General features: G+C 40.3%; 1 protein-coding gene across 3 annotated transcripts in view; it reads right to left on the reverse strand.

Moving 5' to 3' along the window:
* RAI14 (retinoic acid induced 14) overlaps positions 1-15,531 on the reverse strand; it is an 87,993-nt gene that overhangs the window by 68,753 nt on the left and 3,709 nt on the right. For all 3 annotated transcript variants that reach the window (XM_058864658.1, XM_058864656.1, XM_058864657.1), the window contains exon 2: positions 8,518-8,609. In XM_058864658.1, coding sequence (XP_058720641.1) covers positions 8,518-8,553 — 36 coding nt within the window. In that variant the 5' untranslated portion in view covers positions 8,554-8,609. The remainder of the gene's footprint in view (positions 1-8,517; positions 8,610-15,531) is intronic.

Below are 15,531 nucleotides of genomic sequence, written 5' to 3' on the forward strand. Positions count from 1 at the left end.
CTTTCTCAACAACATAAGGCATAAGCACGTGGTATACTGCTCAGGTTCCCTTAGCCAGTGAAGGAATTAAAGAAAAGTGTTCTGCTTCTTCTCCTGATACACACATAGAAATAATGTCATCAACACATGGCCTCTCCCAAAATGCTGCTCTCTAAACTGAAGACACATGGCTCTGGAGGACTGTTTGGTGGGTAAGGAATTGGCTGGATGGCCACATCCAGGAGGCAGTCATCAATGTCATAATGTCCAGATGGAGATCAGTGACAAGAGGTGTCCCTCAGGGGTCTGTACCAGGACCAGGACTGCTCAGTGTCTCCATTTGTGACACAGCCAGTGTGATCCAGTGCACTCTCAGCAAATTTACAGATGACACCATGCCGAGAGGTGTGTATGACCTCATGCCATTCAGAGGGACCTGGAAAAGCTCAAGAAGTAGGTCCGTGGTCCTTCATGAGGTTTAACAAGGCCAGGTGCTGGTGCTACACCTGGGTGAGAGCAGCCCCCGGTATCAACACAGGCTGGGCATGAACAGACCCAGAGCAGCCCTGCCCAGAAGGACCTGGGGGTGCTGTGGGTGAGAGGCTGGACATGCCCCGGCCATGGCACTCACAGCCCAGAGGGCCAAACGTGTCCTGGGCTGCATCCAGAGCCCCGTGGGCAGCAGGGGAGGGAGGGGATTCTGCCCCTCTGCTCTGCTCTGCTGAGACTCAGCTGGAGCATCCAGAGCTGGGGTCCCTGCACAGGAGGGACAGGGACCTGCTGGAGATCAAAGGATTGGAGCACCTCTCCTTTGGGGACAAGCTGACAAAGATGGGGTTGCGCAGCCTGGAGAAGGCTCCAGAATAGTTTACTGTGGCCTTTTCATACTTTTCTCCAGACCTGTGGCAATAAGACAAAGGGTAATGGTTTTAAACTAAAAGAGGGTAGACAGAAACTAGATGTAATGGGTTGCCATTGCTCCTGTCAGACAGAACCACATCATCAAACATGCCCCAAAGGAAAAAAAAAAAAAAGCTGGAGCAACAGAACAAAAACTCAACCTCTAGACCCCAAAAAGAAGCCACTGTTGGATAACCTGCCAATCAGACCATCTTCAATATGCAAGTGTATTTAAATGCTACACTGAGGGGAAATTCATCCCTTACTGGAGCCCGCCATATGCATCCATGGAGCCAGCATTTTGGTTTTCGTCCTTGATTCAGTGTTCATCCAAGCAGACCGAAGTCTTTCTTCTGACTTCAAAGGGCCCTGTTTCAGGCTCTGGATAAGCAGACGGGTTACCCAAGCTGGCAAGATTCCCAAGAAGTTTCCACCACACACAGCAAAGAAGCAAAGATGAAAGAGAAGAGGTATGCACCCATGAACTGAGCCACACAGGTATGTCAGGCACATTCATACGCATCAGCAACCACATCATTTGCAAAGTTATTAAAATACCTTTGCTTCTATAATTGTAATCAAGTCAATGCAAGTGTTCTGGACAGTTAGCTGCGTATTTTATCTGAGACAAATGCAGCGTATCTGGGGAATGAGAGTCCTCATACAGCTCTACAGGAGTAAATTCAGCTGTTTTCAGATTATGTTTTGCTAATTATATGAATGCAAAAATCCAAATAGTAGGAAGCAGCACTAGTGTCATGTGGAATAAGAGCATTTTCTACCTCAAAATACTTCAAGGTAAATATGGAGTCCACATAACAATCTAAATACAGGGAAAGATAGAACCTGTAGGAACAATAAATGTGGATGCAAACTGTGAGTCAAAGAAATTAAGATATTTTGAAGCTGTAGTTAAAAGACATTCCACTGTGATGGCTTTTGCCAGCTCAAATTTAACAGTACTTTTAAGAGCTTAAGGCTGTAGCTTTGTCCAGATCATTTAGGTCTTGAAGTAGGCAAAATAGCTCATTAAACAGTTTTCAGATGTCAGAACAACTACACAAGTCCACACTTCCCATTTCCTGGGAAGAATGGCCACTGAAACAATGGCTCTACTCTACGCTTTAGCTTCACAGATATTCAGAACATGTATGAGACATATTCAGCATACCTCAAGTGTGGCAATGTGCAAGGAAACAAAAAAGGGCTTGATATGCCCCTAATGCTGGATTTTGGCCTGGACTACACACAATCAGAACAGCCGCTTGAAGAACAGCACTGGAACACACTGCTGGAATAAGGTCTTTAATACACCTCTCTCGGTCTGACTCACTCCTTAGCATTTGCTGTCTGCTTGTATCATTCAGTCTACCAAAATATAAACACAGAACGAAAAGGCTCAAATCTGAAGTGTGTGGGTGTGATATTCACTAGATAATATTACAGCAGATATTCACAGCAAACTGTCTTTACTAGCAACAAAAGGCAAGACAAAAGCCTTCAAACACAAAGATTAGGCCATTCCTTAAAAATGCTCTCCTTCACATGAGTTTTAACAGACAACTTCATATCAGATAAGACACAAGCAGTGCCAAAAAGGAAGAGGGGATATAGTGTACCACATTAAGGACACACAGACTGCTCATTTATAATTTTTTAATTTATTTTGCTTTACATTTAAATCTAACTAAAGATAAACAAATAAATGAAAAAATTACAAATGTTTTTTTCCCAACTCTTCCAAAGTTGGAAGGCTTTGAAATTTTGTGCTCTCTTTAAAGGGACACAAAAGAAATGTTTCTACACAAAAAGATTCCTTTCTTGTCATCAACAGATTCAAAAATACTAGTTTTCTCCAGTTTTTTATGCCAATTTGCTTTTCTTTTTCCTACTCACTCCCATTTCATAATCCTGTTTAAGGAAATAACCATGTGTTTATTCAAAGTAAACCAACTCCAACCCAGGTACATCTACTGCAATTCCAAACACCACAGCACAGCTCTCATTTAACCAATTCCCTCGCCTTTCTGTCTCAAACATTTGGAGATGCTGCAGGTTGTTTACAGAGTATCTGCAAGTTATTTAGCCTTAAACACTTTTTGTACTTTCCCATCCAGAGACATATGATCAACAGGCAGCCCACAGCAGCTGAGTTGCTTCTTCTCACAGAACAGTCACCAAAACAGTAACTCTGATCCTTCAACTGTCCCTCCTTTCTCCTCCTTGTCAGATCTTCTTGCTCCCCTTCTGTTTTCCTATACCCTTACTTTCCAGTCTTTGCTTGTCTTCTCCATTACATTTTCTTTTCACCATTAAAAGAGATGCTACATAACTTTTGGGCTGATATTGGCCCGGTCACGGAGGGCTCCTGCATACCAGAATTACAGTTCACCTGAATAAAATAATTTCATATGTACTCTGAGGACATTCCTATTGACAATAATAAAGAAAATACACTACCTGATGGCAAGAAGTTCACCCTCAGCTGACTGAAAACAGTAGCAGGTCTTACTCTAACATACTCAGAACATGTTCAATTTCTTTCCAGGACAAAGCAGAGCGAGCTGAGAAGAGCAGAGCCTTATGCTGTCCAGAACTGGAGGCATGAAGCCAAACAGCAGAACATGGGGTGGTTTTCCATTCCCAAGAAGAACTGGTTGAGGGCAACCTGTCCGGTCTGGAGATCAAGCCTTCCTTCACACACTGTATTGTAGAATCAAAGATTACTACTGAAGCACACAGTAAACTGAGCAAAAGTAACAGTCATGATGATGTGTTTCAGGCTGGTTCAATCCAACACACAACAAAAGCAGGATACTGAAATAAAAGCAAGCTTCAGTAGTCCATTTTCTAAATAATTATGTACAGTGGTCAAACAACACTGCCATTTCACTTTTTTTGCCAGACAGAACTTTGTATGTGGTGTTATTTTGTCATATTTACTCTGAAAGAAAGTATCTGTGTATAAAGCAGATACTGCAAATCTCAACCCCATGCTCCTTTTTAGGTTAACTGTAGCTTTCAGTGGACTGAGCAATTTAAAGGCTGTTTGCAGGAGATCCTGCTTATTACTTTTAAAGTTGCCCAACCAAGTTTTGCTCTCCCGCACATTCAGCCCAGAACACATGAGAACAATGATTACAGCAAAGGCCAAAAAGCAGAAATTTTCATTAGAACTGCAAACTTCTCTATGCCCATGAAATAGTACAACAAATAGGCATTTCCAGAAATATCAGAAGTTAATGCTGGTAAGTAGCATTGGGGAATCCCAGCCTGTCTTGGTTATGCTTCTGACAATATGTACCTTTTCTGCTGAACTGCACAGTCAATTTTCAATTTTAAAATACACTCTATTATTTTAATTACAGTATTGAGGAAACAAATATTTGGAAACAAATCCCAATTCTAATCTTCTTGCCCATTCGAGAAGATAGCAATTAGAAGAAAACTGGTCTTGGTCAAATTGCAGTACATGTTTTTCAGATGATCTTCAGTACTTAAAGAAAAGGATGCTAAAGCTTTCCAGTTTCTGCCTATAGACTTAAGATAGTGAAAACAATCCAAACCATCAGAGCCTTCACACAATATGCCTTTTCTAGAGTAAACAAGAACATGGTTAAAAGCCAATCTACCTGAACAAACCACTTACACACTTGCATTATCCTAGTATCAAAGAGCTCGACACTTAAGTATGTGTAGGTGTCTGAAAATGGTGACAAGCATCTTGTCATATTTAAGAAACAGGCAAAACATGTTTAGACAGGCTTAATCTTCACACATTTGAAAATCTACTTTGTCACTGTTTAAGATTCGAGACACCTTTGAAGTCAGGCACAAATTGACTAGCTACTACAGAAAACACTCCAATCTTAAATATTATAGGACTAATAAGACATCAATAGCTATATTTTTAATTGTAATTTTTCAAAATCTGCTTTTCTAAGCAGAAACTATGAAGAACTTCTGTCTTACTGGGTAGAAACATTCATTCTCCATTGTGTGAATAAACTATGGACTACATATAAACAAATTCATCTCTGCAGTGATAGTTCCTGGTATTACTATAGCAACTTTTTCAAGTGTTACATGTGATAGCCTCTAACAACAATTAAAATGGTCCTCCTTTTAGGCGGTCAGCTTTTATGTGTTTGATGGTAGCTTTTGAGTTTGATAATGAGAAGCAAGAGATGAGGAGAGTAAATACAGCTTCTCAGACAGAAGAGTCTTGTTGCTTTGTCAAGACATGATTGCGCTTTCTGTTGTCTACACATTCTTTAAGTGTGCACATCCATTGCTTAGCTTCCAGTCGTGGCATTTGCTTCCACCCAAGCACCCTGTTCACAGACTCCCAGTCTACAAGCATCCTCCTGTGACTACACATCATGCTTTGACAATAGTCATTAGTGACAGAGCGATAAATCTCATTCCTTCTCTCCACATACACGTGTTCACATGGCAACAGTCACCCTCAGGAAGGATTTCACAGCGATTAAGTGTGTCAAGGACAAAGGATTCTCCAGTTAATGGAGCTGGCTTCACACATAGTAAATCAGGTGAAATACAGGGATACAACAAAAGCATGAAGTGAGGAGTCTCTCTTCCATCTGAGACTCATACTGTCATCTCTCAGCTGTGGACTGTATCAAGCCTCCTAAATATTTAAATTAGCAGCCTTATTTACTTGTGTATCCCTGCAGCTCCTTTCCTGGCCTGCCCAGCCTTGTGCTTTTTGTGTCAATATTCTCAGGGTGTGATCAGACAATGGAACTAAACCAAGGAACAACTGGAGAAAGGGATGTCCTGCTGTTCCTCCAACCCCCACCATTCCTCCCAAGGCTGACCCTACAGTAGCACAGAGCAGAGAGTTACCCATCTGACATTCACCCCACAAAGTGTTTCTCCCTCACTTCTTGTCCTTGACCTGGCTCACTGCAGGGTCAGATACCCTCAATATGAGAAGAGCACATGTGAAAAAAGAGGAAGGAGGGCCATTTTTTTCACAAGCATCAAGACTGGTGGCATTTGAGCACCAAAGCAATGCCCTCTGTCAGAGACATCAAGAAATACATTTGAAGATCAGCAGTTATACTCATTTTCAACTCAGCCACTGCAGAAAAGCCTAGAGAGCTTCAATATGTCAGTGAAATTTCCTTCGTGGTCTTCATTCTATGTTACCAGCCCTACTGCTGGAGAAGTGTTTGTAATTCCTGTTTCTCATGCACATCTTGACCACTTACCTCCTACTCTTCCCACTGCTTATTTTCTAATGCAATGTTTCTAACAATGAAGTTACAGACAAGGGTACTCCTCTTTACCCCAAGAAATCTTCAGTTCTAAAATACAGTACCTTAAAGACTTCCTTTAGAGAGGAATGAGAAAAATACTCAGCACATCTCTTATGACTCTACCCTCATCCCCAATCCAAGAGCAGTTACCACATCTTATAAACTGAGACACAAATACAACCAACTAATTCCCATTAAAAAGACATCCTTTTTCTCCTCCTCAAAAACTGTAACTAAGACTAGCTTCTGGAAACTGAAGAGAAGGATAATTTTCCTCACTTATCTTGCACAAAATATAGGACAGCTCCTTTGGTTGCCTTGAATTATGCCCTTAAGGCTTGGCTTCAAAACAGAGGAAACCAGACTGTCACGGATTTAGACTGTTGTGCTCTTAGAGCTGCATATCTAAATTTTAGGTATCTGAAAAATCCTTTGCGGTCAACCTAGTCTCCAGCCAGTAGACAGTAGTACCAAAACAGCAATTACATTGAGACTGCCCTTGATTCTGGGGAGAGGTGCACACAAGTTATCAGGGCTAGATAAGTAAGTAGTAAGTGAACCAGTGCGATTTATGACAGTGGCTGAACTCCTACAGCAAGGTCTGGTTTCATCACACATGTCGCTTAGCCTTTGCTCTAGAGCAGCAGCCCAGCCAAGCAACATAAAATTGTGAATGAAGTCATCCTCACATATGGGCACACCTAACTTCCAAGTGTGTTCATGTATTAGCCAATGGACTGCTCTCATTACCCAAGCAGATGCCTATTAAAAATTTTAGCGGTGTGGGTGAACTCAAAATAGCAATTGCTGCTGCTCCTGTGGAACTCTAGCAGCTCTAAACTGAGAGGCAACTTCAGTGAGATGAGACATCAGAGACTTGTGATATAATTTTTGTTTGTTGTGAAGTGGCACAAGACACTTTGCTATTGGCTGATTCAGTCCAGTGACCAAGGAAACCAAATACTGCTTAAATAGTCAAAAGTGTTTTCCTCTGCACCCAAAATTAGAATATTTCTGAAATATTCTAGATAGTCTAGAAAGCAAAGGTTGGTTTACATATTTAGCTTGTTTATAGAGGCAGTCTTTTAAGAAATACCTCTTGCTAAACTGAAGGAGCAAAGCATCCACCAGTGCTGCTGCTGCAAAGACACCAATTCAGCAGCTGTACCAATGCTAATCTAATGCTAACCTACAGCTCAAAAGACTTTCTGAGCAGTATCCAGCACATCTGCAGGTTACACCTCAACAGCAACCCTACCTTCTTCTGCTATTGATGTGCACTACAGGCTGGCTAAAGACACATTACTCTAACGGTGTGCTGTGAGAGCAGCATCATTACATCAAAACACCCACACTGTGCACTGTGTAACTTTACTCCTGAACATCAAAACTTCTCAAGACGCTCCATTTTCAAACCTAAGCACCTTCATCCAACACAGCTGCCCCAGGACCCCATGCAAATCTGGAGATGACGAAAAATACATCACTTCTTTCAAAAGGCCACAAAAACTTAGGATGAAGAATGAAACACTGTGCTCTTCACAGATCATGAAGATTTCTTACAAATTCCACATGATACCTGGAAAGTCAATTAAACACACCTATTTCACAGATTTATTACTAGCAACACAAAAACCAGGAATGAGTAGTAGTAGGAACAGAAGGACAAGAATAGGACTAGACTACAGCAGTTCCATTACTCCAAGGAAGTATTGCTTGTTACATATGTCAAAGTTTGGTTTTCCACCAATACTTTCACAACAAGCAAGATTATGTGCAGCCTAATGTCTCCCTAAATGCTGATCTGGAGATTCTCCTGAGAACCTCTACATCTATGTCTTCCTTCCCCACTCAAGTCTCATATCCACTCCTCATGTCACACTAGAACTGATAAACCACAGCTGCCCTAATGGCTCAGCTGGTTCCTGTATTCTTGCTGACAAAGGAACCCTGCCACAGACTGGGGAGAATTACATTAAGTGCTCAAACACCACACTGATAAGAATGGTATTAGGCTTAAACAGAAATATTATTGGGTAGCAAAGTCCTTATGAGGCTTAATCCTAAACCAGGAACAAAGCTCCAGTCTGGGCACCAGCACAATCTAACAGAAGTTCTGCAGACCCCACAGACGTGTATGATTCAGCTATGGGGAGCAAGGTAGTAAAATATTGTTAATTTGCATAATAGATAATGGCTCTACAAATAGAAACAGCCTACTCCATACTGTACTCAGTTGTTGCTTTTGTGCTTTCTTCCCTGTAATTCATTAACCTACAAGCTTATCAAGGTGGGAGTGAAGAACTTGTTTCCAGCATAAAAACCAGCAATCAAAGGGAGCAGAAATACTTACGTCACTCTTCCTGAACTTTGCTTTTAAGCTCTTCATGCTGATGACATTCAACCTTCCAAACCTTTGAGGAGCTTTTTATTCTTCTTCAATATCTAAACAAAAAATAAAGAAAGTAAGATTCCAACTCGATACCATTCAGTTCTCTGGCAGGCAAGTTCATGATTCAATTTGCATACCTCTATCACTCTGAGGATTTAGCCTTCAAGCTTTAAAACAGATTAATAGCCACCTAAGGGAAACTTTCTAGCTCTTTCTCTAAACTTAGAAGTAAGCCTAAATCTGACCACTGAACAACAGAACAAACGTTTACCAAAAACTAACCTGTGTATCATGTTATACTAACTACATCTCCATGTATTTAGGTTGCCAACACGTTCATACATGAGCAGATTCCTCTGACCACTGCCCATTTTAGTATTATCATCAGGACAGTCATTTGTAAAGCGGCAAAATCATAATTAAGCATTCGTTAAAACTCCACCATCCCATCACCACAGGTCTGCACTGGGTAGCAAAAGTACTTTATTCTATGTACATTATTCTATGTACAAGTCTAACCACAGACCAAACTCTAAACTGTACTTCAAGCATGCAGGACACATAACTAGGAGAGCTCAAAATGACACAGCAGACAGAATTGCCTGAGCAAGACAGAGGTTATTGCTGAAAGAATTGTTTTGGATTCTTCCCCATAAGGAACTGTATGCGGGTTTCTAAGAACCTTAGCTGCTTGTAACTTGACAGTGCACTATCACAGTCGTGTTCCCCCTTCCTCCCTTTCACATGAAGGAAAGCAGCAGTTGAACAAACATATAAAACTAACCTAACAGACAAGCTGCAAACTCTCACAGGGGAAAGTGAGTGTCTAGAGCAGTTTCCTACAGAAAGTTTCAATGATACCCCATGTTGCCAATCCAACATAATGGTGAACAGCACATTAAAGTAGCACAACAATGTGCTTTTTCCTAGAGCACAGCAGAAAATCTTAATGAGAGAGCAACATCTGGATTGGCAAATGCACCTACTTAAAAATGTTCCACATTTTTACTTTTACAGTATGCTTACTGAAATAGCTAGTTGCTTTCATCTACAAGTTTTAGCTGTTATACAAATTCTTTCTGAAGGAACAGTTTAAAGTTAAGGATGTTCAGCTGTATAAACTTCCTCTCTCCACCCTAGAAAAAAAGTAGAAAAAATTTTACAAGTCTAGTCAGATAAATAAATAACTGAAAAAGGGATTGAAGCATAAATTCAAATAGGTCATGCAGGGTCACTACATTCCACATAACTCTTCAGAAACAGAAGACTACAAAGTGAGATTCACTCGTTTAATAAAATAATAAAAATTACATCTCATTATTAAAAGCAAGTTGCTGTGTTCTACATGATGACTCTACTATGACTTTTAAAAATCCAACTACACAGCACATTGTTAATAGAATATATACGTATATGAATGCTTCTACAAAATACAACCCTAACTACCATTCAGGAATAGCAATCAGTGCTAAGTAAACATGTTATTTAGTTCAACCCCATATTTATCTGACAGCCATTTAAGACAAACTCAAGTACATTTCTTTAAAAAAAAAAAAAAAAACAAACAAAAAAATCCCATACACTGTAAACACACAAACACATTTCCCACAGGCTGCATCTCTCCAGTAGGCAGCAGTAGGTAATGTGGATAGTGTAATTCTGTAAGTTGTTAAAAAATCATTAAATTGAATTAAATTACTCTAAGTCTAATTAAGCAGTAATTTTCAAGCCATGCCAGATCCCTAACTGCATTCAGGTATATGAACGAGTGGTTTCATTCAAAATTCTTCGTTTAATCACAAGGAGAATGGGTTTGTCACATTTTGTCTAATTCTTTAGCAGGCAAAAAGAAAAAAGGAAAATAATTTTTGCAGAACCTTTTCACTCCCTGACCTAACTGAACATTTCTTAGCTTTTTCCTAGGTGGAATGGAGTACTTGTAAAATAGTAAAAAAAAAAAAAAAACAACAAAAAACCAAAACAACTGAACAATCAAAAAGAAGGAATTATTTCAGATTGCTCTGAGAAAAGCATGTCACTTCATTTCTGCTACACCTAACATTTGAGAACATGTTTAAATTGCACAACAGCTGTCATTACCTGCACTGGAAAGGAGCCCAAACCTCAGCAAGACCCCAATAATCTCCTAAATTATCCTCTAGTAACATCAAGGATGATGAAAACTGCAAATGCCAGACGAGACAAATACCATTACTCACCTGGCTTTCTTTACACACCAGCTAAAAAAACCCAAATCAAACCAAACAAAACAACACCCAAACTTTTATGAAAAAAATAACAATATAAAGAAACTTTAAAGATGTGAAACATTAGACAATATCCCACAAAACCCAAAACTTAACAGGACTTTGTGTTTTATAACTTAAATATAAAAAACTTAAATGTTTAATTGTACCAGTTAATGAAGTATAAATAAATCCTGTGCACAGGGAATTGAAAACAAGAAATCTTTCCTCACATGCAGATTGCCAAAGAATTGTCTGCTGTAGGCTGTCTTTCCCCTTCCCACTCCCTCAGCATTTTTGGCTCCTATGGACAAAAGATTTATCATAGCTCCCAAGGAAGACAAAGTGCTCAACTACAAGGCTGTGAGGGAGATGAAAACTCCTTGTAGGTACACAGAGCAGCTGCAAAGCTGGACCCTCTTCTCTGAGGAACCTGTAGGAGAGTCTAATTAACAAGTTTTGCAAGCACTCCCAATACATTACTCTCCCTCTTGTGAGAAAGGAAGAAGCACACTTTATACACTGAATGAGAAACTCACATCCTCAGCTTAATTAAAAAGGCATGCTCAAGGACACCAGAACAGCATTCCCAAGCTTAGTGTGTTTTTTCACATCTGTATTTTTTCCATATGATGTAGTTAAACACAAACATTAAGATTACAGTTTGTGCATCATAATGCCCATAATCCTTCAAATGTAGAGATAAAAATGCATGAAGTGGGGAGGGCTGCCTTTTGCTGTCACCGTTTAATGGAGGAATTCCCCTCTCAAAGGGTGTAATTATTGGAATTGATGCAAAAAGAGGTCAGCATCCTGATTCAGCAGTGCTTTATGATAACTGTTCATTTGCCAGAGGGGGGATAAAGGAAGCGCCATTAAAATTACTCTCCTGTTTTACAAGATAGGAAGTGACTACTAGAAATTCACCAGGGAGCACCAAGACACTTCAAAACAATATTTCTGCAATGAATCACAGGTATTAACAAAAAGCAATCTCTATTAATAGAGATTAAACGGCATTTCTCCGTTTTGAGAATGAATGTGGTAATAAATATTGAGCATTGTCATTTTATAGCTGCAGCAAGTTAGCAGCAGATAAGTGCTTAACTCCAGGGATTCTCAACAGCTAATGCTGATCACGTGTTTTTAACCATTAGCTCCAAAATTAAATATCTATCCTTTATCTCATCTTCCTTTAGCTTAATGTCAAGAAACAGCCCTGAGGAATATAAGCCACAAAAAACATCTCTAGGTAGGTGGTAAACCTATGTAGCTAAAACAAGAAACATTGAAGTGGTGGCAATCTTTGGCCTCAATAATTTCATTGCAACTCTGTTTTAATACACAATACAATCTTTAGGTTTAAATGTAGGAAACAGATTAGGATAATCTTCCCCAGTGATTTATAGTGAGATTTGTGCAAACCACAGTAAACAATAATACAGACATTTTTTTCCCTTTCATTAAATTGCATTAAAATCAGAGCAAGGCCTTTCAAACAATGTTACAATTAACTCCTTGAGCGGGACAAAATCCAGTGATGCAACAAGGAAAAGACTTTGTTTCCCTAAGCAAAACTGGAAGTTTACAGTAAAACCGTATACTATGAACAGTGTTCATGCTAATGAGTAATTCCTCACTGATAACTGCTGAATTCAATTAATTAAGGTGTCAAAAATCTTACACCTCTTTCAGAACGCCCTGAGAAGCTTCCATCTCACACAGAGCTCTTTCGCAGCAAAGCATGACTAATGTTTCAATAAATTTCCCCTTCCCTCCCAAAACCACTTCAAAAATCTTTTTTAACCTTGAAAGGTTACAGAAAAGATTTACAGACTCTAGGCAAGATCTGGCAACACACGTGGAGATGTGGGGGAAATGGAAAAAGGGTCTGGAGTGTGGAAGAGTACTCCTGCTGCTGCTATACACTTACACCCTCCTTTGTGTGACCACACATACTCTCATGGGGAAAATAAGGGGCCCCAGAAGCATCTTCCCCCAAAGCACACCATCATTTACCCATGGATGATCACTATGTAAACCACAAGCCCAGCTCTGACCCAGAAGCACAGCCTAGCAGCAGCCAGCACTGCAAAGCAGCCAGAGGCATCAACTCTAATGCATCCCTTCTGCTGATCACCTTCAGTATCCAACTTCATAAATGCTTCACGTCCCTGAGCTTCCCCAACCTACCCTCCAACAGGAGCATGTGCTCCAGCCCAGGCTGCTCTTTAACACTGCCAAAGTCACAGTACTGCCTGGAGGCATTAGCCATTGCTCAGCTTCTTTGGCTGCTCCCACATAAATGCAGCAAGCCCTCTATCCTAAAAAGAAATCCACCCAACTCTCCACCCCCCCGACTACTTCCTATTTCCATCCAGCTAAGCATATTCTTCCATTTCTCAGGCCAAATCAGAGAAGCATGTATGATGAGACCAAAAGCTACAGGAACATTTCCCCACTCATTATCAGCACAACTCAGTTTTTCCATCTTGAGTAACCCGCCCTCCCATCATAGGAAAAGTCAAATGGAGCAGAATTTTATAAACTCAGTGTTACCTATAAAGACAAATAATTCTTGGCTTGGTTAATCTACTATTACTTACTAATGAAAACACACTGAAAAATGCACAGAGAAGCCCAAGCACTACACAAGAGTGGGAGTGATTTATATACAGTTAATCCCACTTTAAACAGAATCAGACATCAGAGATAGCAAGGGCCTTGGGTAACCTAGTGCATTCCCTCTATCTGCTCACAAATCACTGGCAAGGATGTGCTGAACTGTACAAATTTAAGCATCTCAGCCCAGAAGTAAGAGGGCCATAGATGTTGCAACACTAACAATTATACAGCTATTGCTCCTCTCGCGAGGACACTTTGTATCAACTCTACCCTTCATTTGATATTCAGAACTTGCAAACGTCGAATTTTCTTTTCATGCATTCAGCAGAAGCCATACCAGCCACTGAGGATGCCGTACAGCCAGTACAAATCAAGGCAAGATGGTTGATCCGGGGATACATGCAGTTTGTTTAAACAATGTATTCAAATGCACTTCTAGACAGCCAGAAGACAGTTAGCACCAATAACGATCAGAAGCAGGCTACAGAAAAATAAAAATGTGACATTTCCCTGATTTGTTACTTGGCATATTAGACAGGACTCTGGGCAAAACTCTAACTCAGATTAAGTCAAGGTAAATTTGTTGTTCACTCCTTACATTTTACATGATTTTATTCCAGTCCCACTCTTGTTCTTTCGTCTGGAGGTGTCTATCAACACACACCCAGGCATAACAAAAGAGACAAGACATGTTGCATGAACTGGGGCATACTGATGCTCTTTCTCTGCCTTCAGTTTTCCTGTCTCTAAAACAAATGCACACACACACCCCCCTTGCATGGCCCTTCATTAGTTTGATCATACATAAGATGTGCTGCAGTCCTGAAGACTTTTCTATATTTAATATTCAGTTCAACTGGATGATACTGGAAATAAACCATCTAGCTACAATTAGCAATAGAGAAAAAAGCCTTAGAGTCCCACTTCTGAAATGTCAGTTCTTAAATGAGAAACACACATGGATAACAACAGCTAGTACTTGTTTACACTTCCTTCCTAGTATTCTGTTATCAGCCATTCAATTTGGTGTTCAGAATGAAACATCAAACATGACAAACTGTACAGTTGCAACGTCAAATCTATGAAGAGACATATCTATTACTTTATGGATTAATATTCTGAAACAGCCTAAGGTAAAGCAGTCACCTAATAGGAGCGGAATTAGAAAGACAGGAACATCAAAGCAATTTACTTAAGACACTTGACAAGCCCCACTCCCACAAACACCTTGAGAAGGTATCCTACTGGAAACTACTTGAATCTAGAATTACCTTCAGAGACTGTGCTGATAACACAGCTCCCGTACTCAGCTACCAAGCTCTTGGGTAAATAGCTGATGAAAACTGAGCATATTTTTTAACATTATCCAAAACTTGAGAGTTTCATGTGCCTCCAACTTTCAATAAAAAGCACTAAAAATTCAGATATTTTCTCTTCTGGAAGACTCTTGATGCTATAAACTAGCAAGACATAAGCAAAATTCACACCTACATTTGGTAAATTATATTTGTGGAATGGTATCTATGCTGCCATTCAATGAGATGTGAACAGGCTAGAGATCTGGGCAGAGAAAAGTTAACAGAGGTAAGAGTGGGGTGCTGCAGCTCAGGGACCAGCACAGGTTAGGGGTTAGTCTGCTGACATCCAGCTCTGTCCAGAAGGACCTGGAGTTAAACAGCAGTATGTCCTTGTGGCCAAGAAGTCCAATGGTATCTCAGGGTGCTTTGGGAATAGTGTGGACAGCACCCTGAAGGAGGTTCTTCTGCTCTGCTGAGGCTGTATCTGGAGCGCTGTGTCCAATTCCCGGCTCCCTAGTTCAAGAAACACTAGGAACTTCTGGAGAGGGTCCAGTGGAGGCACACAGATGGTTAGGGAACTGGAGCACCTCTCTCACGAGGATAGGCTAAGAAAGCTCAGTTTGTTTGGCTTGGAGAAGAGACGACTGAGAGGGGTTCTTATCAATGTTTACAAATATCTTAAAGATGTGTGACAGGAGGATGGGGTCAGACACTTTCCAGGCATGCCCAGTGACAGGACAATGGGCAACAAGCATAAACTGAAACACGGGAAATTCCATCTGAATATGAGGAAGAACTTTACTTTG

The sequence above is a fragment of the Poecile atricapillus genome, chromosome Z (genome assembly GCF_030490865.1).
Source record: "Poecile atricapillus isolate bPoeAtr1 chromosome Z, bPoeAtr1.hap1, whole genome shotgun sequence".
NCBI lineage: Eukaryota > Metazoa > Chordata > Aves > Passeriformes > Paridae > Poecile > Poecile atricapillus.